Consider the following 27586-nt stretch of genomic DNA (forward strand, 5'->3'; position numbering starts at 1 on the left):
GGGCGGCGCAAGGCAGGCAGGTAGGCCCCTCCTTCTCATGCTGAGCCGCCGCGCCGGAGTACAAAGAACAGCCAGAAAAGAAGAAGAAAATACAACACCGGCTGTACAGGACACGCGCTGACAAATACACGCACAAAACAAACACAATCTGAACTCACGCTAGCGGAGAGATAGACCGCGCGTGCGTGCGCTCGGCGGACACATGCCCGGCGCCGGCGCCCCTCTCGCCGTCTTCCTGGTCTCCTCCCTCAAGTCCGGCGCGCGCCTCCGGCACGGGGAGCAGCTCCACGCGCTCGCCGCCAAGTCGGGCCTCCTCCTCTCCAACCCCTTCGTCCGCAACTCCCTGCTCGCCTTCTACGCCCGCCTCACCCCCGCCCCCCACGCGCCAGCGCTCGCCCTCCACCTGTTCGACGAAATACCCCTCGCCCTCCGCGACCCCGCAGCCCACAACACCATCCTCGCCGCCCTCGCTCGCGCGGGCCGGCTCGACCTCGCGCGGCGCATGCTCGCGGAGATGCCCCAGGCGCAGAGGGACACCGTCTCCTACACCACCGTCCTCACCGCCCTCGCGCGCGCCGGCCACGCGGAGGACGCCGTGGCCGTCTTCCGCGGCATGCTCGCCCAGGGCGTGCCTCCCAACGAGGTCACTCTCGCCGGCCTGCTCACGGCGTTGGCCCATGACACGGCGCCGGTGCCAGTTAGCGTGGCGCACGGAGTCGCCGTGCGGCGTGGGCTCGACGGATTTCTCATTGTGGCCACCAACCTGGTCCATGCTTATGCATCAACCTCACAGGTCTGTTCCGCTCGTGAAATCTTCGAGTGGATGCCGGAGAAGAACACGGTCACCTGGAATGCCATGCTCAACGGCTACGTGAAGGCAGGGATGGTTCAGATGGCTGCCGAGGTATTCGGGCGGATCCCGGAAAGGGACACGGTCTCTTGGCTGACGATGATCGACGGGTACATCCGTGCAGATTGTAAATCAGAAGCCCTCAGGGCATATGCTGCCATGATGGCTGAGGCGGACAGGAGGGGCAACTCGGGGCTGCTTGTTGATTTGATAAAGGTGTGCGCTCGACATGCTGCTGTTTCAGAAGGGCAGCAACTGCACGCGGTCATTCTGAAGGACGGTTTCGATGCCCATCTGTTTGTGCAAGCGACAGTTATCCATCTCTATGGTTCTTGCGGTCATCTCGACCTTGCCCGGATGCAGTTCAAGTTATCAGACAAGTCACATGTTGCGTCTTGGAACGCTCTCATGTCTGGTCTCCTACGGGAGAACCTGATGCGTGAAGCAAGGAAGCTGTTTGATGACATGCCTGAGAGGGACACCATCTCGTGGACTACTTTGCTATCTGGGTATGCACAGAGCGGACATTCGAACACGGCTTTGCAGCTATTCTTCTCGATGCTGGGTGCTGGTGTTGAACCAAACGACATTACCTTGGCAAGTACTCTATCCGCAGTTGCTGATTGTGGCACATTGGAGCAGGGCAGAAGTATTCATCACTACGTAGTCAGCAAATCAATCCCACTTACCGATAACCTGAGTGCTGGGCTGATTGATATGTACGCAAAGTGTGGCAGTGTCGCTGATGCAGTTCAAGTGTTCAGTTATGTCAAGCGTAAGTCATCTTCCGTGTCTCCTTGGAATGCTATCATCTGCAGTTTAGCCATCCACGGCCATGCCAACATGTCGCTTCAACTGTTCTCCCAATTACAAAGCACCAGTATCAAGCCAAACTCAGTCACATACATTGGCGTCTTAAATGCATGCTGTCATGCTGGGCTCGTGACCGAGGGGAAGCAGCACTTTGAGTCCATGAGCAGAGAATATGGAATCCAACCAACAATTAAACACTACGGTTGCATGGTTGATCTTCTTGGTCGAGCTGGACACTTGGAAGAGGCGGAACATCTCACCGAGACGATGCCGATGAAATCAGATGTGGTGATATGGGGCAGCATCCTTGCAGCTGCGAGGACACATGGAAACGTAGCCTTAGGTGAAAAGGCCGCGGAAGAGTTGGCCAAGCTTGATCCAAACCATGGAGCATCCAAAGTGGCCTTGTCAAATATCTTTGCCGATGCTCGTCGTTGGAACAACGTGTCATTAGTGAGGAAGGAACTACAGGACGGAAATTTGGAGAGGTTATCTGGAAGCAGTGGAGTTGTTCAGTGATAGGTCATAACATTTTTTCCTTGGACTCTTCTTGTGCGAACTGCTCTTAAATTGAGCAATTATGATAGCAAGCAGCTTCTTTTGTGTGATTATTCATTTTATTTTCATTCTTTGCTCATTTAAACTAAAGAAATAAAATGGCAGCAACTGAATATATGACAAAGCTGACAGTCGACCTCCAGAAAACTGTTATTTACTTCTTGGGGCAGTTACACTATTCCTTTACATGTAAAACTTCAATTGAGAAAATCATTGTACAAACTTCAGAAGAAAATATTTAATTGCACGTTACTTTCCATTATTCTCACATGTGCAAATCCTTAGAATAACATGTCTTGCTTCCTATCCTTTTGGACCAAATTTAATTAGCTGTTGTTGCTTTAAATTCTGCACAGTGTTCAAATCACTGTGTTCAGGAAAAGGTTAGGATTCTACGAGAAATTGATCAGCCTTTCTTCGCACAAGAAAAAAATCAACTTATTGCTATTACATGTTTGCTTCAGATATGGACCTCGTCATCGCTGTCTGAGCATCACAGGATTTATGTTCAGATTCTATGAATGTTGATTTAAGATTGCCAACCTCAGATTTGATTTGCTCTTCCCTGTAGAGTTTTTTCATTCTCGATTTTTTCATTTACCAATCTGACAAGTGCTGATCATGATTTATGACAGTTAGCTCTAATAAAGGTTGTTGCCAGTTGATTATGGCTCTTCTGGAAGAATTAATTGTAAGGTTTGCTGAGGTCAAAGTTGACTGGTTTCACCAGAGGGTTGGCTGCATTCACGGTGCTGGTGCAAACAAGCACCATTGTGGGTGCAAAGAGGAAGCACTCTGTCGCCTGCATGCACACTTGACATGGCAATAAGGTAACATAATGAAATTCAATTGGATCATACTCCCATGGTACCTGGCCATCCTATCCTGGAAACCAGTGACCTATCAGTACCAGCAATCTGCATACAGTACTATGCAACAAACTTTACCAAGCATACCATCTATACCGAATCATGGAATTCCTAGATTCTTTTACAGTCCGATTTACTGCAAACTCACTAATACAAAATGCAAGAAGAACTCAAACTCTGGTTGTTGCAGCATGCATCAAGCGCAAGCTACCTCTCCTTTAAAGCCAAGTAACATTAAGAAGAAAAGAGATGCGGAGGTAAGACAACCTAGCAGGCTGCTTGAGGCTGGCCCTTGGGAAGTGGAAGGGAGTATGTCCTGTGGAAATGATGGCTGATGTAGTATGCAGTCAGTATATTGGGGCGAGTGTATATGGAGTTGTTGAACAAGGAAAGGGCCACCAAGAGCCTAGAAAGCATTGATAAAAATGGTTTTGCTATTTCCCATTCATCCTTTTTTTCCTTCTACGACTTAATTAAGAAAATCAATTTTGCAATGGAATGATATGGTTCCCTTGGAAATATATTCTTGGCCGCGTTACTAGAGAGAACATGAAAAAGGAGGATTGGTTGGGTGATTCTGCATGTCAGTTTTTTAATCCTCAAGAAACTGCGGATTATCCATTTTTCACTTGCATTGTTGCTCGATCCATTCAGGGTATAACTGTTTCATGTTTTGATATGACCTGTATCCGTGCAAGTTTATGGCAACATCATCATGCATGGATGTATACTTCTATACAGTAGCTTAGCTGAGGTAGAGTCGCAGAAACAGAGCTTAAAAATTATGATTTCATGAAAAGGTTGTTTTGGATCATATTGCTTCATCTGTGGATTATTGGTGAGGTCTTTAACAGGAGCAAATGCGCCAGGGAGTAAATCAGTTGGTTGAAAGAGTGGCGAGAATGCGCACTGAGGTTGCTGCAGAGTTTTATCCTGAGACCTGGAGACAAGGGAGGATGTTGTCGTCTTGTTTGTTCCATGACGCACATGTTCAAGAGTTCCAGTTGCGTGGCGTGCCACGCAACTTCAATCGTATCCCCAATGCAATAACTCAGATGTCTGGTGCCTATATATTTTATTAAAGAGTTGCAATGTTTGTCTATGGTGATCTAGTTCCATTCCCAGGTAGAAATGGAGATGCTCTGATGGGCGATGCGTGCATAAGGGGAGCACGGAAAGTTTTAGTTCATAGGTTAGTAACCTGAATGCTTGGTTTTCGTATATGTTGGTGGTTTGGGTTGATTATCTGCTCTGTAGAAACCTTCATGTTTCAGGTAGTGAACTTTTATCATGGATAATTGCAGAAATCACATCTTGGTTTCGATACTTTTTGCAGCACAGACATTGTTCATGCACGCGTCGAGGGAAAGGATGTGAAAGAGAATGCAAGCGCTCGATCGATATTGTTGCACAACCCAAACTAGAGCATCTTCAAGAATGCTTCTACACTTCTATTGCTGCAGAAAGTCAACCACAAACTCAGGTATATTATCTCATCTCTCAGATCCCAGTTGACATTATTCCATCTCTATTATCTCATCGGACTCATTTCTTCGCCTCCGTGGTGAGGCCAAACCCGAAGGGGAACAGCGGGTCGTAGTGTTTGTCACCGACATTCATCGGCAGCTGGTCCACTGACTTGAACCAAGTGTGCCCTAGCTTCCCAGTGAACCCGTAGTCACCGAATAGCGCGTCGGCGACACCCTGGCCTTCCGTGCCGGGCAGCCACGCGGCCACGAACGCATCAATGGCGTCAATGTACGGCTCCAGCACCAGGGGCCTGCCAGAGATGAGCACCACCACACACTTGACGCTCTTGCAGACGGTCTGGATCACTGAGGGGCCAGGAGCAGGGATTGTCAGGTTCAGATTGTCGCCGAATGTCTCGGCGTATGGAGGCTCGCCGACCACCACGATCGCGTAGTCGTACTTGCCGCTGTCCACGGCGGCGCTATCCGGGTTCTCTGACAAGACCACCTCGGTGCTGGGGTCGACAGTAGACTTGATCGCCGAGAGGATAGTTGTGCCTGCGTTTCATCACATGATTCCATGATATTTTTTCCATGGATGAGACGTTGCCACAAGATAGTACAAGAAATGAAACAAGAGACGCCATTTACCGGCAGTGTTGTTGTTGCCGGTCAATCCTTGCCATGTGATTGTCCATCCTCCACACTGGTTGCCCAAGTTGTCGGCGTGGCTTCCGGCGACGAGGATCTTACCGGCCTTCTTTGGGAGAGGCAACAATGGAGTGTATGCAGATTTTCCATTTTTCAGCAAAACCAATGACTTCCTGACGGCTTCCCGAGCGAGTTCCCGGTGTGCCTAAAAATGGGAATTTATCCATATATAAGGATTCTAGGATCTTGATGAATGAAGTATGAGAGAAGGAAAACATGGTGTTTCGAACTAACTTGCTTTCCGAGTTCACCAGCCAGACTTGGATCAGCGTAAGGGTTCTCAAATAGACCCATGGTGAACTTGACCCGAAGAATCCTGTAGACAGCATCATCGATTCTGCTCATCGGGATGATCTTGTTATTAACTTGTGATGTCAGACCATCAATGAATTCTGTGTAGGTAAAAGGAACCATGATCTGCAAAATAACACAAGACAGAGCATGATCAGAAAAGAAGAAAATGGCTCATTTGCATTAGTTGTAGAAGAGATGAGAATTGTCAAGGTTGTATCGTAAGTTATGAGGTGGCTAATCACTTGGCTTTTGTTCGAAAAATCAAAGCTAACCAATTTTTTAAAGGAAATTACCATGTCAATACCAGCACTAATTCCAGCCTGAATTGAATAAGTATAGTTCAAGTGTTGGGGAGTAGTAATCCTATCAATGCCCTTCCAGTCTGAAATCACAAAACCCTGTTTGCACAAAATCCCAAAGAAAATGATAGCATCAGTATCTCTTAATATACCAGAAGAAGTAAATATGCAGAAAATATTTTGCTTTTGTAGTGAGCAACTGACCCTAAATTTGAGCTTGCTCTTGAGAAAATCAGTGATTAGAAAATGGTTTCCATGCATCTTTTCTCCATTCCAACTGTTGTATGAGACCATAATAGTAGATACACCCCTGATGATAGAATTAAAATAGGCAGGCATGTGGATTTTCATGAGCCCATTTCTGTCGATGATTGTATTGCCCTCGTTAATCCCGTTAAAAGTACCACCATCACCAACATAGTGCTTTGCGCATGCAGCAACTTTCTTACTGCAGGGTATCATCAGAGTGACAACAAAGTTAGTTCCCTCTCATCAGACTGAATTTGAGAGAAGACAGTTCAAGTACAAAATTTGTTGGATGTATATTACCTTCCACCAACGTATGGTCTTCCTGCAGAACCTGGTGGAGCGTCGCCTTGCAAGCCGGAGATAATTGTGGTCATTGACTGGACAACCTTTGGGTCTTCACTGTAGCTTTCAAAGCACCGTCCCCATCTTGGATCTCTACAAACCTGATTAATATCAACAAATGAGGATCCAAGAACAACACGAAGGCATAGTTGCTATCCAGAGTAAAGATGCAAGAGGGGTTCTGTTCTATTACCGCAATACACGGAGCAAAAACGTAAGGAATTCCTGTGGCCCTGACTTCCAGAGCAGTTGCTTCTCCTATCCTCTTTACAAGCTCAGGATCCCTGGTGGATAATGGAGTATTAATTTACACTAAAGCATACATCACGGGACTGTATGCATCACAGTCAGCGTGTGTTTTGGATATCGTCGTAGCTTATTCACATGATTTCGTCATCACATCAAAAGTTAGAAAAAGGGGAAATTTCTACCTGGTAGCTCCAAGCCCAACATTATGTGGGAAGATCGTAGCTTTGTAGACGTTACCATGACCATGCACAGCATCAATACCGTAGATCATCGGAATACCTAGGCGGGTAGAAAGAGCGTCTTTCTGCATTTCATTCACCATTGAAACCCAGGTCTCAGCAGAGGCTTGAGGAGCAGGCACACTGCCTCCGCCGCTCAGCACACTACCTGCACCGCAGCACACAACTCCGAAACTCAAACTCTGCAGTTCTTCACCATTTGCACTGATTTATTAAGCCGAAATACTATAGCTTACCTATGAAGTATTTGGATAGCACCCCTGTGGTAGCATTTTCCCTCTCAATCTGAGTCATCTGGCCGATCTTTTCTGCGAGAGTCATCCGCCCAAGCAGATCATTGACGCGAGCACCAACGGGCTGTTTCGGATCCTTGTACTTGAGATAATCCGCTCTTCCCAGTACCGCCAAGCAGAACATGAGGAGGACGACGGTGGTCTTGTGCAAACTCCCCATATTGGCACCCTGTCTGGTACCGATCACCGTCAACTATGTTTAAACCCGAGGAAAGGATGCGATTCATGTGGATAAAAAATAGTGTAGACATTCTGCGAAGCTTATCGACAAGGGAAAAATCAATCATGCGCTAGTGTAGACATGCATAATGGTCAAACATTAGGCCTAGGCGATTCAAAGGCTGCCCTGTTGGCGATAGAGACATCACAAGGAAGCAAAACACAAGGGAACCTATATATTTCTTTTTTTGCTCCACCAGGTTGGTACTTTTTGCACACTTTCATTGCCCAAACGAAGCAAGGTGCTGGAAACCGGCATGATTACAGGCGAAAACAGCAAGCCATGTCCCTCTGTTCTCACCAAAATCATCTGCGGCCCAACCCAAACAAACGATTGAACAAAACAGAAAACATAGCACAATAACCACATCACTTCCGAATTTTGACCGAGAACAACCAAACCTCGCAGCAAGCTAGGCGGTAGATAGCTGCATACCTGCCTCAAAAGGAATAACCAGATGAGATGATCGGCAGCCTAAGAGAACTGTGAAGGCTGTAACAGCTGCTGCCTGAGAAGGAGATGTGTGTGAGCAGAGCTCGTCCTCTGGGAAAGGGAACCCCGGTTCCTCTTATAGCCCAGGGAAGCGAGTACTCTGACTCACGAAGTGGCAGATAGGAGAATCGCGAGGCAGCGAAAAAAGAAACGAAAGAACTCGTGTGCATTGATAACCGTGAGTGGACCTAGGCAACGGCACGTTTTCTCCAACTCCACATCAGCCGTGTTCATGGTTTGGTCTTGAACCGGTTAAACGGGACCAGATGCACGGTTTGTATCGGGTTTCTGGTTCGAGACCACGATCATATAAAACTTGTACAGTGGCTGGGTTGAGACAGGCTCAAACCAACGAAACCGTCCAACCAGTTCTAAATCAGTCGCTTTTGTATCGAGAAGCACTTGCTGCACAGAAGCACCGGCGTAGTCGACCTGCTTCTCGTCTTGGCGAAAAGATGTTGCCGTCGCCGTCGCCGTGAAGTTGTACCACAACCACAGCAGGTTCACATCAAGGCTGTGGATAATCCCGTTCATGGTTTGGTCTCAAACCGGCTAAACCAAGTGTCCAGCCCGGGCCGGATCAACCAGATGCACGTGTTCTATCATTTTTCTGGTTCGAGACCGCGATCAGAGAACTTGTAGCTGGATTGAGACGGGCAGGGTTTGAGGAACCGGTACAACCCGTTTTAAAACTGTGAATGGTCAGGGTCGCTCATCATTTCTACGACAGATCGCGATGGGGGCATCGATCAGCTGAGACGTCGCTGTGGGTGGGGATCGTTTGACTTGATGCGATCCCTTTCTCGATACTGCACAAATACTCCATGCTCAGCATGCAGCCACGGTCCTAGAGTCGATCCAGAACTAACTCAATTTTTAGCCGCTGCCGGCTGTTTATTTGGTTGGCTGGCCGGCAGCGGCTGTTCATAAACTTGGTCGTTTCCGGAAAGGGTTAACCAGTTTAGATGCTTGTCCTTTCTGTGCTCTGTCTGAATCTTTGGAGCACCTGTTCCTTCACTGTAGGTCGTTTCAACAGTTTTGGACTACCATTCCAGTGCTTCACCATGATGTCTTTGGATGCTCCCCTATTCAGGAGTTGTGGGATGGAAGCCCAACAATGCAAGGTTCACTCAACTGTTCTAATCGCCGCCCTTTGGAACATTTGGAAAAGAAGGAACGCCAGGCCTTTGACGACATCGACCATCCAACCACTCATGTATTTAGCAGATGTACCACTACCACTGATCTTTCTCTATGGTCGCACCGCTGTGGAAACGAAAGTCAAAAAGTCAAAAAGCTATTCTACTTGACTGGAGTGTAAGGTTTCGTAATCTGGCTTCCTCTGTATAGTGCCAGCTTTTCTGTTTCAGTAAAGTGTAGATTACCTTAGTTTTTCCAGCTTTATCCTTTTCTTCTTTGGGCTTTCAGTACTTTCTTCCTTGTATTTTGGACTATGACAGCGAAAATTAAGAAAGGTTCAGGCAGGCTTTTGCCCACTAGTTGCCTTCAAAAAAAAAATCTTAGTCAACCTAGAACTGACAAAAAGATCGTCCTAATGGCAACGAAGAAATTTTCTTCAAATATGGTACTTTTTCCATTAAGGATGAATCGCAGATACGGTTCCGGGAGGACTCCTGGTTAGGGAATAGACCTCTCTGTGAACAATATCCGGTGTTATATAGCATTGTTCGTCGTAAAAGTGATACCATTACAGTAATGGCGACCTCACCTCCATCAGTGACGTTTAGACGAGACTTATACGGCCAGAGGCTTCATGCATGGAATGCATTACTTCTTTGTTTGGAATCCATTCATTTGTCCGAAGGGCCGGATGAATTTCGTTGGAACTTACATTCCAATGGAAAGTTTACAGTAAGTTCGTTATACAATGCAATAATCCAACCTGACATACCAATTGATAAGAACAAGAAGATCTGTAAGATGAAAATACTGCTAAAAATTAAAAAAAAATGGTTAGTATTTACGTCGAGGGGTAATCCTAACCAAAGATAATCTTGTGAAACGAAATAGGCTGGGGAGTACTGAGTATGTATTATGTCACCACAATGAGAGGATTAAACACTTGTTCTTCCAGTGCCGCTTTGCCAGATCTATATGGTCATGCATCTAAGTAGCTTCAGATCTGTATTCCCCCGACTAGTGTAGCCAATATCTTCGGTAATTGCCTTCATGGTATTGATCGCAGGTTTAGAATGCTTATTAGGATGGGAGCGCTTGCCGTTATATGGTTGCTATGGCTATGCAGAAATGACATAGTTTTTAATGATAAGAATTGTTTCCTTTTGCAGGTTATATACAGATGCACCGATACTCTCCGTTCGTGGTATGCGCTGCAGAGAGTGGAGAACCACGACCTCTTTGCGGAGGTCTGTACACGGTTGGAGGATACGGCGTGGAGATATGTGGAGCGAAGAAAAGTTCGTTAATGGGTAAGTAACCTGAATCCTTGCTTTTCGTATATACTGGGTTTAGGTTGTTTATCTGCTCTGTAGGAGTCTTTTTGTTTCAAGAAGTGAACTTTTATCAACGATAGTTGCAGGATTAAAATCTCAGTTTTCATACTTTTTGCAGCAGAGACATTATTCCTGCACGCGTCGAGGGAAAAAAAAGTGAAGAGGATGCAAGCGGTCGATCGATATTGTCACACAGCCCACACCACAGCATCCAGGAGAATGCATCTTACTCTTTTATTGCTTAACAAAATCAACCACAAACTCAGGTAAAGTATCTCATCTATCAGATCCCAGCTGGCATTCATCCCATGTCTATTATCTCATCGGACTCATTTCTTTGCCTCCGTGGTGAGGCCAAATCCGAAGGGGAACAGCGGGTCGTAATGCTTGTCGCCGACGTTCATCGGCAGCTGATCCACCGACTTGAACCATGTCCTCGCGAGCTTCCCAGAGAATCCGTAGTCGCCGAAGAGCACATCGGCGACGCCCTGGCCCTCTGTACCGGGAAGCCATGCAGCCACGAACGCGTCAATGGCGCCGATGTACGGCTCCACCACCAGCGGCCTACCGGAGATGAGCACCACCACACACTTGATGCTCATGCAGACGGATTGGATCACGGAGGGTCCAGGGGCAGGGATCGTCAGGTTCAGACTGTCGCCGAACGTCTCGGCGTATGGTGGCTCGCCGACCACCACGATAGCATAGTCGTACTTGTCACTTAAGGTGGTGCTGTCCGGGTTCTCTGAGAAGACCACCTGCGTGCTGGGGTCGATGGTGGACTTGATCGCCGAGAGGATAGTCGTGCCTGCGTTTCACCACATGATTCCATGAATTGTTTTTCCAAGGATCGAGACGTTGCCACAACATAGTACAAGCAATGAAACAAGATGTGCCATTTACCGGCAGTGTTGTTGTTGCCGGTCAACCCTTGCCATGTGATTGTCCATCCTCCACACTGGTTGCCCAAGTTGTCCGCGTGGCTTCCGGCAACAAGGATCTTACCAGCCTTCTTCGGGAGAGGCAACAATGGAGTGTAGGCAGATTTACCATTTTTCAGCAAAACCAATGACTTCCTGATGGCTTCCCGAGCGAGTTCCCGGTGTTCCTAAAAAATGAAAATGGATTTATCAGTAAATGATTCTAGGATCATGATGAATGAAGTCTGAGAAAAAGTTAACATGGTGTTTAGAACTAACTTTCTTTCCAAGTTCACCGGCAAGACTCGGATCAGCATAGGGGCTCTCAAATAGACCCATGGTAAACTTGACCCGAAGAATCCGGTAGACAGCATCATCGATTCTGCTCATGGGGATAATGTTGTTCTTAACTTGGGCTGTCAGACCATCAATGAATTCTGTGTAGGCAAAAGGAACCATGATCTGCAAAATAACGCATTTCAGCCCATGATCAGTAAGGAAATATCACATTTATATTAACCGTAGAAGAGATAACGATTGTCAAGGATGTACAGTAGATAAGGTCGTAAGGAACATCCTTTATCGTGTGTGTGCCAAGCTAGCTACTAACTCGGCTTTTGTTCGGAAAATCAAAATTGACAGGACTATGCTTTGCCGATTTTTCAAGGAAATTACCATGTCAATACCAGCACCAATTCCAGCCTGAATTGAGTAAGTATAGTTCACGTGTTCGGGGGTAGTAATCCTATCAATGCCTTGCCAGTCTGAAATCACAAAACCCTGTTGGCACAAAATCCCAAAAAAATTGATAGTGTCAGGAACTCTTAATATACCAGAAGAAGCAAATATGAAGAAAATATTCAGCTTTTGTAGTGAGCAACTGACCCTAAATTTGAGCTTGTTCTTGAGAAAATCAGTGATTAGGAAATGGTTGCCGTGCATCTTTTCTCCATTCCAACTGTTGTACGAGACCATAATAGTAGATACACCTCTAATGATAGAATTATAATAGGCAGGCATGTGGATAGTCATGAGCCCATTTTTGTCGATGATTGTATTGCCCTCGTTAATCCCGTTAAAAGTACCACCATCACCAACATAGTGCTTTGCGCATGCAGCAACTTTCTTACTGCAATGTATCATCAGGGTGACAACAGAGTTAGTAACATCTCATCGGACTGAATCCCAGAGAAGACAATTCAGCTACTATGACTACAATTGTTTGATGTATATTACCTTCCACCAACATATGGTCTTCCCTCTTCATCAGATGGAGCATCACCTTGCAAGCCAGAGATAATTGTGGTCAATGACTGGACAACCTTTGGGTCTTCACTGTAGCTTTCATAGCACCGTCCCCATCTTGGGTCTCTGCAAACCTGATTAATATCAACACATAAGTATGAGTTCCTAAGAACAACTAGTAGAAGACATAGTTGCTATCCAGACTGAAGATGCAAGAGGTGTTCTCTTTTATTACCGCAATACACGGAGCAAAGACGTAAGGAATTCCCGTGGCCCTAACTTCAAGAGCAGTTGCTTCTCCTATCCTCTTTACCAGCTCAGGGTCCCTAGAACATAGCAACATATCTTGATTTAGAGTTTAGCCTAGTTGTTTTACTTGTATTTCGTTGGTTGATTTTTGTATCAACCCTTTACGATCCTTGAGGTTGTAAACTAAAACTACTTGACTTTTTTCTATAAATGGCGGTGTGTATCAGATGATGCAGCAGCCGGGGTTCTCCCCATTTCAATTTTTTTAGAGTTTTAGACCAAAGCATGCATCACAGATTCACAGGACTGTATCCATCACTGTTAGTGTGTGTATTGGACATTGTCGTAGCTTATTCACGTGATTTCATTATCACCTCAAAGGTTAAAAAAATGTTCCTACTACCTGGTAGCTCCAAGCCCAACATTATGTGGGAAGATCGTAGATTTGTAGACGTTGCCGTGACCATGCACAGCATCAATACCGTAGATCATCGGAATACCTAGGCGGGTAGAAAGAGCGTCTTTTTGCATTGCATTCACCATTGCAACCCAAGTCTCGGCTGATGCTTGAGGAGAAGGCACACTGCCTCCACCGCTCAGTACGCTACCTGCATCACACAGCACACCAATGTCAAACACAAATTCTCCAGTTCATCATTTGAACTGGTTTAGCACAGGTGAAATACTAACCAATGAAGTATTTGGATAACACCCCTGCGGTGGCCTTTTCCCTCTCGATCTGAGTCATCTGGCCGATCTTTTCAGCGAGCGTCATCCGAGCAAGCAGATCGTTGACGCGAACGCCGACAGATTGCTTCGGATCCTTGTACTTGACATACTCCGCTCTTCCCAGTACTGCCAAGCAGAACATGAGGAGGACGAAGGTGGTCTTGTGCAAACTCCCCATCTTGGGACCCTGTCTGAAAAAATCAATGAAAGTTAGCCATGGAGGAAAAGTCAATCATGCGCAGGCGCTAGAGTAAGACTCATATGCTTGAAGTAGCACACACATAAAGACCAAACACTAGGCCTAGGCCATTCAGAGGCTCCTATGTTGGCTATTTTCGATAAAGGGAATATATTAATATCAAAAAGATACCAATTACACCCAGCCTCTGCAACAACGCACCACCCTAATGGCACTACGGATGCACACAGCCAAAAAAAGGAAAAGAAAACTAAGAAACAAAAGTCCCACTACAGTATCTCAGGCCTAACAACAGCAATACATTCACCGCCAAGACAACACCAGAAATACAGACTCTCCAAAAACACCTTTGATTCAAATGATTCCTATAGGAATTTTGGAGGATAAACACCTTTGGATTTTTTCCTATGGTGGCTGTTTGATTTGTAGGATCGAATCATATGATTTTTTCCTAAGGAATCATTTTGCACTATGTATCCCATAGGAAATATCCAACATCCACCCCAACCTCTTTGTAAGAATCCTTTGCTTTTCCTGTGGTGAAATCAAATAAATTATGGTACAGATAAAATCTTGTAGGACTCCGCAAAAGAGGTGCTGAGCATGACTAGAGGCACCGAAACAGCTATAGCAAAGCCCCATTCTCACCAACATCAGCCGCAGCCCAAGCAAACGAGTGAATAAAACAAGTAATAGAGCATGCGCAGAAGACAATATGCACATCATTTTTTTACACGGTTTGTACGGTTTCAGATTTCAACAAGGGAACCTATCCCTAGAAGTAAGATACTACAAGGGAACCTATTCCTTCAAAAAAAAAGACACTACAAGGGAATCTATTCCTTGATACCAGATTGGTATTTTCCACCCTTTTATTGCCCAAACGAACCACGGTGCTGAGAATGACTACAGGCGAAACAGCTAGCAAAGCCCCATTCTCACCAATATCAGCCGCAGCCCAAGCAAACGAGTGAATAAAACAGGAAACAGAGCAAAATATGCACAACATTTTCTTTACAGAGAACAGCTAAAGCTCACACACTACTACAGGGAAACTGCAAGTATGCATACCTCAGGAGGAGTAACCAGCAAAACCAAGAGCACTGTGAAAGGTTGAGAAGAAGTGTGTACTGTGGGAGAAGGAATCCCGGTTCCTCTTTTATAGCCCAGCGAAGCTAGTATAGTGCTCTGACTCGCACCAGATAGCGCCTCGCCTACACGGGGATCGGGATCGCGAGGAAGCATAGAAGAAACTAAAGAAATCATCTGCATCTGCATTGATTACCATGAGTGGATCTCACGCCCTAGCTTAGCAGCCTGGACGACCACGGCGACAGCGTCATACTATAACAAGTCTTTCCAAATTTCTACCGTTACAGCAGCAGCACTACGAGTCTACGACTACGAGAGAGAGAGATCTCGACGGGAGCGTCTATCAGCTGAGACGTCGCTGTGAGGAAGATCGTTTGACTTGATGCTCTCCCACTCTCACCAGTACAGAAATACAGCACACGCAGCGCAGTACGTCCACGTTCCGCACGCGGCCACATTTGGCGACTCTACTCGAGGCCTGTCTCACCGGCTGTCGTGGCAGCGGCGAGCTTTCGAGCTCGATCTCGGCTGAAGCAGGGGCCAATGGAATGGGAAGGTTTATGTGAAGTGAAGGGCCCTTTTCCTAGGTCATTGCCGGCACAGACCTGCCAAACTGGAGAGGGTTTTGCATATATGTGACTTCGCATTGCAGATGAGGTCTTCATCAGAGGGCGGCCTGAGTTCGCAGAGGCTCATGCACATGGAAAAAATAGCGCGCTATTCCAACGCTAATAGCACGCTATAGCATATCTGGAGAGCCGACGCTACGCTATTTCGGCGCTATAGCGCGCTATTCGCGTTAATAGCACGCTATAGCATGCTAATAGCGTATTTTTAGACCCACGCTATTTTATTATAGCGCGCTATTTTTTTCCTTGTCATGCATGATGTTTATATTATATTATATTAAAGAGTTGCAATGTTTTGTGCATGGCGATCCAGTTGCATGCTATGAATAAGTGGATCATTTTAAGTTCCAGTTTATATTTTAGCTCATTGCTTGTCGGTCCTCCATCCAAAGATAAAATAATAAACTGCGTGCTACATGTGGATATCTTGGTGGATGAGCAAGGCATATGGTTGGGCATCTAAAAAATGAGAAACTCAGTCTGCCATTGATTATCGATGAGCTTGAGGCGGCTGTGGAGATAAGGCCGTTAATGACCCAAGAGATTGAACTAAAAAGTCAATCAAATGCGAAGTTGGCCGGACTGTTACGTGAAGAGAAACTCAAATGGTACCAACGATCGAAAGATTAATTCTTACTCGAAGGAGATTCAAATATGAGATACTTTCATAGTGTCGCTAACGGAAGGCCCACATGAAGAAACTCATTCACTCTCTAATACAAGATGAGGGCACGATTGAAGGACATGAGCAGCTAAAGTTGTATATTACTAAATATTATAAAAGTTTGTTCCGAGATCCTGTGGATAGTAATTTGCCAATGGATGAATCTAGGACCGATGACATTCCTCAAGTTTCTGAGGCGGAAAACGCCTTTCTTACTGCCCCTTACACCGAGGAGTAAGTTAACAAGGCGGTGTTCCAGATGGAACACAATAAAGCTCCAGGTCGAGATGGTTTCCCTGCCGAGTTCTACCAGAACTTTTGGGATATTATCAAATTAGATCTGTTGGGTCTTTTTTCTGCTCTCCATATGTTGGACAGCTGGAGCTTTTTCGGATCAATTTTGGTGAAATTATTCTGCTGCCAAAGGTTAATTAAGCAGAACGAATTCAGCAATATGGACTGATATGTATCCTTAATGTTTGTTTTATATCTTTACTAAGGCTGCTACAATTAGGCTTAATTTAGTGGTTGATCATGTGTTTCGTCCTACTTAGTTGGCTTTTATGAAAGGAAGATATATTCTAAGTGAAGTTGTCACCTTGCATGAAATGGTACGTGAGTTACATCATAAGAAGATGAATGGTGTAATCCTAAATATTGACTTTAAAAAAAGCATATGATAAAGTTAGGTGTCTTTCCTTGAGCAGACACTCAGGATGAAAGGATTTTTAACTGAGTGACGCGTTCTAATTCATAACTTTATTTTCGAAGGAAGTGTTGTCGTTGAAATCAATGACGACATTGGAAAATACTTCCATACAAAAAAAGGTTCAAGACAAGGTAACCCACTATCACCCATGTTATTTAACATTGTGGTTGATATGCTAGCTATCATTATAGAGCGTGCCAAGGTTGATGGGCAAATTGAAGGGGTATTTCCCCATATTGATGAGGGAGGACTATCTATTCTTCAATATGTCGATGATACGATTCTATTTATGGAACATGACCTCGAAAAAGCGAGAAAACTGAAATTAATTTTATCAGCGTTCGAGCAATTATCAGGGTTGAAAATGAACTTCCATAAGAGTGAATTATTTTGGTTCGGTGATGCCCAGGACGACCCAAATCTATATGCTGAACTTTTTGGCTATGGGCTTAGTCAGTTTCCAATTAGCTACTTAGACATTCCGATTTATTTCGGAGTCTTACTATTGCTAAATGAAAGCACGTCAAGGAATGGTTGCAGAAGCGCCTTATCAGCTGGAAGAGCAAATTGCTCTCTCTCGGTAGAAAATTGGTACTCATTAATTCAGTATTGATGAATATGATACTATATATGATATTATTTTTCCAGTTACCCAAAGAAATTTTGCATCAGTTACACTATTTCCGATAAAAATTCTTTTAAAAATGGGATAGTGCGAAGAAGAAATATCGGCTTGCTAGATAGAGTATTGTCTGATCCAAAAGATCAAGGAGGGCTGGGGTTCATGACCTTGAGGTCAACAACAGATGATAAATGGCTGGTTAAATTGCTAACCGAACATGGGGAGGAGAAAGTATGTTGGTTTAAGTGTGATTTCTCAGGTTTCCTGTAAACCTTGGGATTCACACTTCTGGGCCAGCTTAATGGCGATGGGAAAAAAAAAATCTTCCCATTTGGCTCTTTTTTCCATTAGAGCATCTCGAGCCGCGTCCCTCAAAGCATCCTCAAACGGCGCCGGATTGAGCGTTTGGGGGATGCGTTTTGCTCGTGTCATGTTTGGGAGACGTCGCTCGCCAGCCGCGTCCCCCAAACAGAATTTGAGATTTTTTTTTAATTTTAATCGAAAACAGTTGAATTCCTTCAAACTTGCTATATATTACATATATTCGAACGAAATTCGATGAAATTTAAATCTAAACCCTAATAGTACTTGCGGCGGCCAGATGGGTCGTAGTACTGGTGGAAGTTGTACATGTCGTTGTCGACGACGTCCTGCTTGCCGCGCTCGTCGGGCTCGTCGACGGGCTCGTCCTTCAGCGTGTCACTTGGTCCAGCCTCGCCGTCGTCGGTGAGGTCGATGAGTGGCTTCCCGGTGTCGCGGATGGACATTGAGATCGCCAAGTCGAGGTTGCCCCTCCAGGCGTCCTTGTCATTCAGCGACGCCGCGAACGCCGCGTGCAACCCTGGACAGTCGTTGGGGTCGTCGCTGCTGGCGATGAGGAGTTGCTGGCACTTGTACTCCGCCAGCTGCGCCACCTACACGGCTTCCTCGTCGTCCTGCTCCTCCTTCACCTCCGGCTTCGAGATGAGGAGGGCACCACCAGCGCGCATGTGCTGCTGTCGGCTGACGCTGTTGCCGCCGCGCCTCGGATTGACGGGCGGCGTCTCGAACTCCAGCCCGTCCTTCACCTCGCGCTTCGGCACGGTGTAGGGCGTAGCGCGGTGCGACGAAGGCGCCGATCGCATCGGCCCTGATGAAGAAGAGTTCGAGGAGGACAAGTACGTCCTCCTCGGCTGCCCGCGTGTTGCGGGCGTAGGAGATGGTGGCGGCGACAGTGGCATCTCCAGCCTGGGCGCGCCGTTCTGGATGCCGTCGACGACGTGCTCCAGGGTGCGCCCGGGAACGCCCTAGAAGCGGAGGTGCCCCTCCCTGTTCTAGGTGTTCCACCGACCGATGAGGCCGGCGGTGTTGTTCATCTCGGCGTCGTGTTGCGCCTGGAAGTTGTCCGCCGAACAGGCGTCGTTGCCGGTGGGCGCCCAGGTTGGATCGGCTCGCTCCTCAGCGGTGAGGCGAGCCCGTCGGGTCTTGATCGCATCCCTCTAGCGCTCTGTGCCCTGTGGCGGCGGGATGCCGACGCCGTTGATGGCCATCCTCCACCCGTCGCTGCTTGGCAGGCGCATGTCCAGCGGGACAAGATATCCCGCGCGGTACAACGCCCACACCTCCGCCACGGTGAGGCTGCCGCGGCCGAAGCCATTTGTCGCGACGCTCTTGCGGGACGACGACATTAGGAGCAGCGAGCTTGGAGCGGCGAGGGAGGAGGAGATTGGGAGCAGCGAGATATTGGAGCGGCGAGATTGGAATGGGGAAGGAAGGAGGGGCGCTCTTATTGTACAGCGGCGGCAGGCGAAGCGGCAGCGGGGCGTTGGCCGCAATAAACGCCGGCGCGGATGGCCACGCGGTCATGCACGACGAGACGCGTCACTGCGTCACCTGGGAAAGCTGGGCGCCATTAACGTCGCTCGACCAGATGTAGGCGACGGGGTTTTAGGCTTCCGTGTCGCTAACGCGTCGGGCCCGTGTCTCCTCGCCTCGCATTTCGTTATGTCCGGCGTGCCCAGAGCGTCCCATGCGGAGCAGGGACGGGCTCGGGGCGCCAGACACCGCATTGGGCCGCGCCGGACGGAAAGGGCCTTTGGAGCGCGAGGCTGAGAACGAAATTTTGTCCGGCGCTCCTCAAATACCTTTGGGGGCCGATTTGGAGAAAATACCTTTGAGGACCGATTTGGAGAACCCTGCTAAAGATGCTCTTAAGGATGGATCCAGGATTAGGATCTAGGCACTCCGATAACAATATCTTGTTTTATACAATATTGTGCGGCCAAAGATAATGTCTTAGTTAAGGTGATGGATTCAGAATGGGAGTGGTGTTTTGGAACATGGGAGCATATGCTCCCTATATTTTGAAATGCATCTTACACATATTTTAAATTTCAAAAAAATTGAAACAAAAAGTTCGCATGTACATCTTCGTGTGCTACGCGCTCACAAAGTCGTTTCATAAAAAATGAACTTATCATGTGACGTGTGTAAAAAAGACAAAATTCAGTGCTAAAAATAATGCTTTTCACAGGATAAGTTTTCTCTTTTTTACACAGGCCACACAAAATATTATTTTTTCGTGAAACTTGACGCGCACACATATATTATGGAGATGTACATGTAGAATTTTTTGTCAAAATTTTTCCACACTTCGAAATATGTTTTCTTGGTAGAGGGAGCATACGCACCCGGGAGCCGAATTGAATTTCCGGTGAGCGTGACATTGAAAAGAGATCTAGTTGGACCCCATCTTACGCATGGAACGCATTACTACAATGGTTAGCATTAGTTCGATGAGTTCCATTTGAGCTTTACATGGAATGGTAAATTCATTGTGGGTTGGATGTGTAGAGCATTGATTCAACCTTTAAAGCTGGTAGCTAACATCTGTTGAATCTGGAAGATGAAGATACTGCTAAAGACAAGGGTCTTCGCTTGGTCTCTTCATTGTAGAGCGATTCTTACTAAAGATAATCTTATAAAACGGAATTGGTCGAGAAGTAAAAAAGTATGTCTTTTGTCATCACGATGAGACAGTAAAACATTTATTCTTAGATATATATGATCAATCATCCAAATAGGTTCTACCTTATACCCGTTATGTAGCGTTGCCAATATTTTTTGGTAATTGGCTCAATGGGATGCATCATAGATTCAAAGTACTTATTCGGGTGGGAGCGTTTGCCGTTATTTGGTCGATATGACTATGTAGAAATGACAAGGTGTTTGGCGATAAATTTTTTTCTCTTTTGCAGGTCATACATGTGGAGTACTTTGCTTTGTACATGATCGTCTCTTCAGCATACGGAAAATCACGACAAGGTGCCTACATGGTTGGAGGACACGGTCTAGAAATTTATTATCTAACATGGGTATCAGCATAATCTCAAGATTGATCCTTCACAATCATAGGAGTTCATGCAACATCATCAATGTTTTTGTATCATATTTTTGTTAGATTACTCTGTGCGTGAAGTGCGGCTGTATGCGTTCTAGTTATGCAGAAGGCGGGTGTAAAGACCTGGTGTAATGTTTAAAAAGTTTAAGTAATAAAGTGTTATTTATCAAAAAAAAATAGTACCCAAAATGTTTGCTTTTCGTATATGATGTGTGCTCTGTAGGAATCCGAAGTCACACCAGTTTCAAGATTACTATTTCCAGCAATAGACATTAATTGTTCTTCCACACGTCGATGAAGGGAGTGAAAGAGAGAATGCACGCGCTAGTGAACCGAGGCATAGCCCGGATGGTTACCGGGTGCTGATACCCGCTGTGACCCGCGAGATCTCGAGTTCGAGTGCTAGCGCCCGCTCTCTCGCTTGTACACACCAAAATACCATCTATTGAATTGTTTGGAGGGCTTCTTACTCCCCAAATCGCATTTTTCAAAATGCACGCGCTACATTCATACATCGCACAACCTCAAGAATGCATCTCTTTAAAAGTTTTATTGCTAACAAATCAACCGCAAATTGATGTATAAGTATATCTCACATCCCAACCGAAAATTCCTCCCATCTCAATCACCTCACCCCACTCACTTTTTGGCCTCGGTGGTGAGGCCAAACCCGAACGGGAACAGCGGGTCATAGTGCTTGTCGCCGACGTTCATCGGCAGCTGGTCCACCGACTTGAACCACGTCCTCGCCAGCTTCCCGGAGAACCCGTAGTCGCCGAAGAGCACGTCGGCCACGCCCTGGCCCTCCGAGCCAGGCAGCCATGCGGCCACGAATGCGTCGATGGCGCCGATGTACGGCTCCATCACCAGCGGCCTACCGGAGATGAGCACCACCACACACTTCATGCTCTTGCAGACGTTCTGGATCACGGACGGACCGGATCCTGGGATCGTCAGGTTCAGGTTGTCACCGAATGTCTCGGCGTAGGGTGGCTCGCCGACCACCACGACCGCGTAGTCGTACTTGTCGCTTAAGGTGGTGCTGTCTGGGTTCTCCGAGAAGACCACTTGCGTGCTGGGGTCGACGGTGGACTTGATCGCCGAGAGGATCGTTGTCCCTGCATTTCATCACATGGTTCCATGAATTTTTGTTCCAAAGGACCGAGACTTTGCCACAAATTTAGTACAAGCAATGGAACAAGAGACGCCATTTACCGGCAGTGTTGCCGTTGCCGTCCAATCCTTGCCATGTGATTGTCCATCCTCCACACTGGTTGCCCAAGTTATCGGCGTGGCTTCCGGCGACAAGGATCTTACCTGCCTTCTTTGGGAGAGGCAACAACGGAGCGGAGGCAGACTTCCCATTTTTCAGCAGCACCAATGATTTCCTGACAGCTTCCCGAGCAAGTTCTCGGTGTTCCTAACATTGACAAGGGAATTTGTCAGTATGAATTCTAGGTTCTTGATGCACAAAATTTTAGAGGAACAAAGCGTCGTATTTTAGAACTAACTTGCTTTCCAAGTTCACCAGCGAGACTGGGATCAGCGTAAGGGCTCTCAAATAGACCCATGGTGAACTTGACCCGAAGAATCCTGTAAACAGCATCGTCGATTCTGCTCATGGGGATAATGCCACTCTTAACTTGGGCTGTCAGATCATCAATGAATTCTGTGTAGCCAAAAGGAACCATGATCTACAAAATAACACAGTTCAGAGCATGGTCAGAAAAGATGAAAATGGGTCATTTCTATTTGCTCTAGAAGAGATAAAAATTGTCAAGGACGTATCATAAGTCAAGGCAATTACCATGTCAATGCCGGCACCAACTCCAGCCTCAACTGAATAAGAGTAGTTCACGCCTGGGGGACTAGTAATCCTATCAATGCCTTGCCAGTCTGAAATCACAAAGCCCTGTTTGCACAAATCCCAAAAAATTAATGACATCAGTATCTCTTAATATACCAGAAGAAAACAAATACAATGGAAATTCTTATGCCTGCTTTATTGAGCAACTGACCCTGAATTTGAGCTTTTTCTTGAGAAAATCAGTGATTAGGAAATGGTTGGCGTGCATCTTCTTTCCATTCCAACTAGAGTACGAAACCATAACGGTGGATACACCTCTGATGATAGAATTATAATAAGCAGGCATATGGATAGTCATGAGCCCATGGACATCGATGACTGTATTGTTCTCGTTGATCCCCAAGAACGTACCACCATCACCAACATAGTGCTTTGCGCATGCAGCAACTTTCTTACTGCAGGGTGCGAGAGTGATAACAAAGTTAGTTCGGAGTTGACAGACTAAATTACAGATAAGACAATTTAGCTACTATATATGCTGGGTATATGTTACCTTCCACCAACGTATGGTCTTCCCGCTTCACTAGCTGGAACATCGCCTTGCAAGCCAGAGATAAGTGTGGTCATTGACTGGACAACCTTTGGGTCTTCACTGTAGCTTTCATAGCACCGTCCCCATCTTGGGTCTCTACAAACCTGATTAATGTAAACAGATGAGGTTCTAAAAACGACAAGAAGGCAGAGTTGCTATCCAGACTGATTGACAGAGCTATCAACCATGTAAGAGGTGTTATGTATTATTACCGCAATACATGGAGCGAAGGCGTAAGGAATTCCTGTAGCTCTAACTTCAAGAGCAGTTGCTTCTCCTATCCTCTTTACCAGAGCAGGGTCCCTACAAGACAGCAACATATTAATTAAGACCAAAGCATGCATCACAGGTGTGTTGCGATATTGTCATAGCTTGTTGACCCACTATAATATAGGCATCTATGTTACAGGACAGGATATATGACATTTCATTATCATCTCAAAAGTAAAAAATCAGTTTTCTACCTGGTAGCTCCAAGCCCAACATTATGTGGGAAGATGGTAGCTTTGTAGACGTTATTGTGACCGTGCACAGCATCAATACCGTAGAGCATCGGAATACCCAGGCGGGTAGAAAGAGCATCTTTTTGCATTTCATTAACCATCGAAGCCCAAGCCTCGGCAGATGCCTGAGGAGAAGGCACGCTGCCTCCACCGCTCAGTACGCTACCTGCATCGCGCACCACACGAACGTCAAACACAAACTATGCAGTCCTTCATCACTTGCACCGATTTAGCATGAGCAGCTTACCAATGAAGTACTTGGACAGCACCCCCGTGGTGGCGTTCTCCCTCTCGATTTGAGTCATCTGGCCGATCTTCTCGGCGAGCGTCATCCGAGCAAGCAGATCCTTGACACGGACACTAACAGGCTTCTTCGGATCCTTGTACTTGAGATGATCCGCTCTGGCCAACACCGCCAAGCAGAACATGAGGAGAACAAAGGTGGTCTTGTGCAAACTCCCCATCTTGGCACCGTGTGTGGTACCGATCACCGCCGACTATATGTAAACCTGAGTAAAGAATATCAATCATGTGAATATACATTCAATGAAGCTTTCACTTCAAGGAAAAATCAGTCATGTGCCTAGCGTAGAGAAAGATTCATGTTTGAAACCGCACACACGTAAAGGACAAACGTTAGGCCTAGGCCATTCAAAGGCTCCTCGGGTGGCCACATAGCCATCATAAAGAATCAAGATAGAGTGGACTAGTGTAGAGAAAGACTGATGCTTGAAATCTGAAGACTAAACATTAGGCCCTAGGTCAATCAAAGGCTCCTCTATTTGCTATAGACATCATAGAGAAGTAGTAAGATACAAGGGAGGCAACATATTTCTTTAAACCAAGTGGGTGTCTTCTATCACTTTTATTGCACACGAGACGAATCAAAGTTCTAGAAACCAGCATGGTTATAGGCAAAACAGCAAGCCACATAGCCCAGTTCCCACAAATATCAGCAGACGTAAGCAAACTAGTGAGTAAAACAGAAAACAGAGCATATGCAGAAAACAATATTCAGATCATTTTGGACGGTTCAACAGAGAGCAACTAAAACCTCACATGCTACTCGGTAACGGCAATACCTCAAAAGGAGGAACTAGCAATCCGCATGCGGGTGCAGAAACGGAAGCGAGGGAAAGGAACGGATATCTTTCTTCACTGCCAAAAGCTCGAAGTAAAGGAGAAGTATGAGCACGTCCTCTGGTGAAAGGGAGCATCGGTTCGTCTTATAGCCCAGCGAAGCGAGGAGCACTCTAGCGAAGTGGCGCCACGCCGACACGAGAATCCCAAGTCACCAAAAAGGATTGGAAAGAAATGAAAGGAAAGAAAGCGAAAGGAAATCATTTGCACGGGTGGCCCTCACGCGCTAATTAGCTGCCACCGCAGCGACGGCGACGGCATGCTAATATAAACAAGATTCAGTTTTTCTTTTGTTCCTTTTCGGAAGCATAAAGAGATGTGAATTGGAACGATCTCCACCTCTGCATTTTTCTAGCGTTTGCTGCAGCACAGCGGCGCCACCACGGCCGCGAGAGGGATCGGTCGACGGGGTGGCATCTACAGCTGAGACGTCGCTGTTGGGCGAGATCGCCGGCTAACCAGATTGATTGTTAATTCTCTCACACTGACTGCTCTGACTAGTACACGGATGCAGCGAGCGCAGTCCATGCTCCGCACGCAGACGCAGCAGCATTGAATTATTTGGCGAAATGTACTGCGCTGGCGAGAGGCCCATCTCACCGGCCGGCGAGGCAGCGACGAATTCTCCAGCTAGATCTCCTGGAGAAGAGGACGCGGCACCTACGCTACGAGAGAATTCGTGGTTTTGTCGACGGCGCATCTGGGACGCAAACTCTTGCTCTGCTCCGCCGGGGGGCCATGGGATGGGAAGGCTGAACCACCGGCCGTGTGGGAGCGTCGAGATTAAACTAGGGGAAATGCTGGACTGGAACCAACGGAGCTCTACTAATTAACCCTACAGTAGCATAAGAATCTTGACCCCAAGAAATTGCAGGAAAGAAATCAGGGGCGGCGTGCACGCAAGACGACTCCGATCCGGGAGACGCGGCGGATGGGTTAATCTGGGAGTAAACTCGTGTTCGCGTGCAGGAGTCAAATCGGAGGTGGAGGTGAGCCGAGTGAGCTCGTCACTCTCTCCACTGCTCCAGAAGTGCCCGTGGACTGAACAACCACCATACTCTACTGCCACCCAATTAGACTAGAACCAGACGCGCCACGAGACGCGGACGACGGTCGCTCGCAAATCCACATCCAACCGCCACTCAGCAAGATTTTCGTTTTGGAGCCGCTCTACGGAGTCCCGAGTCGGTGGTGGCGGCAGGCCTGGAGAGCACAACGAAGCGCTACTAGTCCTAGGTGCTTCGTGCGTGCGCGTGCGCGCGCACCGGTGACGGCGACGGCGCCGCCGCCGGAGACGGAGAAGAAACCAAACAAAGAACATGGAGAGGGACGGAGGCTTGCGGCTTACCACGGTGGCGGCCGGCGAGAAGCTGCGTGCGGGGGAGAGTGATGAGCGGCGAGTGAGGCGGCCTCGCCAGCGAAGAACAGCACGCAGCACAGATCAGACGACGCTGGCACTGGCACTGGCAGACAACAAGATAGCGCAGCCTTTTATGGCGCTGCGCAGCAAAAGCTTTCTGAATCAATCACGCTCGTGAATTTTATTTTCACCCTTTTCTGACAGAGTGACAGACAGTATATCACTGTTGTCCAATTTCGCTCCGGGGAAAGGGATCCAACGCAGACGACGACGGCGAGACACACATGTTGACCGTGCGGATGTCGGGCGGCTGGAGCTGGTGCCCACGTTCACACGTCCATGCGCACGTCCTCCCAGCCTCTCACTGAAGCCCTGGGCCCCACCTGCTCACGCGTGACTGGCCTGTCGGGACCACAAGTCACAGCAACTCTAAGAGAGCCTGTAAATGCCGCTGGAACTGACTTTTCCGACGGATTTACGGGTTCGGACGATAACCGCCGCTTCGCCGTCTGTCGTTTCCACTTTCGACGAGCAATCCGAGCGAAGCAGTCGCCGTATCCGATCTTCTGCGAGCTCCACCGTGATCGCATGGCTGGCGCCGGCAGCTGCGGGATGGGAGATGGAGCGGCGGAAGTGAAACCGCTCCGAGGGTGTGCGAAAGCGGAGCGCGCGCCGGTGGACTAATTGGGGCATGACGCCACCGGGGAACCTTGCCCGCTACGCCAATAGCGGCGAGGGATCTTCCTTCGGCGCGTCAGGTCAGATGCTTGCGCCGCTCGTTGACGACAGCAGCGACGAGGAGGAGGAGGCGATGCCGCGCACCGTCTTCAACCCCAGGGACTACGTCCTCACTAATCACAAGGATGCGACGCCGTCCGTCAGGTGCGCGCATACGAGGTGGCGCAGAGGGAGACCGCCGTCCGCCGCGTGAAGAAGGAGGTCGTCGACCTCGACGCCGAGTAGGTCGCCATCGCCGATGTCCGCCGTCCCGTCCTCCGCCGCGCGTAGAGCCCCGGTAGGGCCAAATTTTAGTCGTCATTAGGTTGGAGGAACATCTTATATGTGATGTCTATTTTGCGATCGCAATGTAAATTATGCAACTATGAAGTTTCAGTTTCAGTTTACGAATTTGTTTAAGATGAACAGTTCTCCCGCTAGATTTGAATTTCATTTTTTCGGTTCCGAATACGGGTGTTGTTCTGCGCCACCTTCGAATTCGCTCGAAAAAACATATTCAAAAGACGGAACTCACGCTCTTTATTTCGTGCGTATACGGGCTCTGTTAGAGATGCTCTCAGGTGGCCACCGATTAGGCTGGAGGTGGGG

General features: G+C 47.3%; 4 protein-coding genes and 1 long non-coding RNA gene across 7 annotated transcripts; 2 read left to right on the forward strand and 3 right to left on the reverse strand.

The window, feature by feature from the left end:
• Window positions 1-202: 202 nt before the first annotated feature.
• LOC124704351 (pentatricopeptide repeat-containing protein At5g19020, mitochondrial-like) lies at window positions 203-2269 on the forward strand. Its single transcript, XM_047236605.1, has one exon. It carries the CDS (start codon window positions 203-205, stop codon window positions 2180-2182), a length of 1980 nt encoding a protein of 659 aa, XP_047092561.1. The 3' UTR covers window positions 2183-2269.
• Window positions 2270-3655: 1386 nt separating this feature from the next.
• LOC124704356 lies at window positions 3656-4569 on the forward strand. The gene is made up of 3 exons (XR_007003539.1): window positions 3656-3844; window positions 3934-4282; window positions 4427-4569. It is a non-coding gene; the product is annotated as an uncharacterized LOC124704356 (long non-coding RNA).
• On the reverse strand, window positions 4486-7990 carry LOC124704350 (beta-glucosidase BoGH3B-like). 2 transcript variants are annotated; one of them, XM_047236604.1, is made up of 10 exons: window positions 7895-7990; window positions 7179-7408; window positions 6886-7090; window positions 6648-6738; window positions 6413-6555; window positions 6068-6311; window positions 5858-5962; window positions 5505-5687; window positions 5211-5415; window positions 4486-5117 (listed from the first exon to the last, which is right to left on the reverse strand). In XM_047236604.1, exons 2-10 carry the CDS (start codon window positions 7393-7395, stop codon window positions 4636-4638), a joined length of 1875 nt encoding a protein of 624 aa, XP_047092560.1. In that variant the 5' UTR covers window positions 7396-7408; window positions 7895-7990; the 3' UTR covers window positions 4486-4635. The 2 variants fall into 2 exon arrangements, with proteins under 2 accessions (XP_047092560.1, XP_047092559.1); XM_047236603.1 differs by having other exon boundaries at window positions 5858-6311.
• Window positions 7991-10670: 2680 nt separating this feature from the next.
• LOC124704355 (beta-glucosidase BoGH3B-like) lies at window positions 10671-13742 on the reverse strand. Its single transcript, XM_047236609.1, has 9 exons — window positions 13526-13742; window positions 13239-13443; window positions 12822-12912; window positions 12578-12720; window positions 12227-12470; window positions 12017-12121; window positions 11621-11803; window positions 11325-11529; window positions 10671-11229 (listed from the first exon to the last, which is right to left on the reverse strand). The coding sequence occupies exons 1-9, from the start codon at window positions 13740-13742 to the stop codon at window positions 10751-10753; spliced, it is 1872 nt and encodes a 623-aa protein (XP_047092565.1). The 3' UTR covers window positions 10671-10750.
• Window positions 13743-21298: 7556 nt separating this feature from the next.
• Window positions 21299-26347, reverse strand: LOC124704354 (lysosomal beta glucosidase-like). Of its 2 annotated transcripts, none has more exons than XM_047236608.1 (10): window positions 26249-26347; window positions 24008-24269; window positions 23722-23926; window positions 23470-23560; window positions 23219-23361; window positions 22877-23120; window positions 22666-22770; window positions 22370-22552; window positions 22074-22278; window positions 21299-21976 (listed from the first exon to the last, which is right to left on the reverse strand). In XM_047236608.1, exons 2-10 carry the CDS (start codon window positions 24222-24224, stop codon window positions 21498-21500), a joined length of 1872 nt encoding a protein of 623 aa, XP_047092564.1. In that variant the 5' UTR covers window positions 24225-24269; window positions 26249-26347; the 3' UTR covers window positions 21299-21497. The 2 variants fall into 2 exon arrangements, with proteins under 2 accessions (XP_047092564.1, XP_047092563.1); XM_047236607.1 differs by lacking the exon at window positions 26249-26347 and adding an exon at window positions 24843-24977.
• Window positions 26348-27586: the final 1239 nt, after the last annotated feature.

The sequence above is a fragment of the Lolium rigidum genome, chromosome 3 (assembly GCF_022539505.1).
Source record: "Lolium rigidum isolate FL_2022 chromosome 3, APGP_CSIRO_Lrig_0.1, whole genome shotgun sequence".
Classification (NCBI taxonomy): Eukaryota; Viridiplantae; Streptophyta; class Magnoliopsida; order Poales; family Poaceae; genus Lolium; species Lolium rigidum.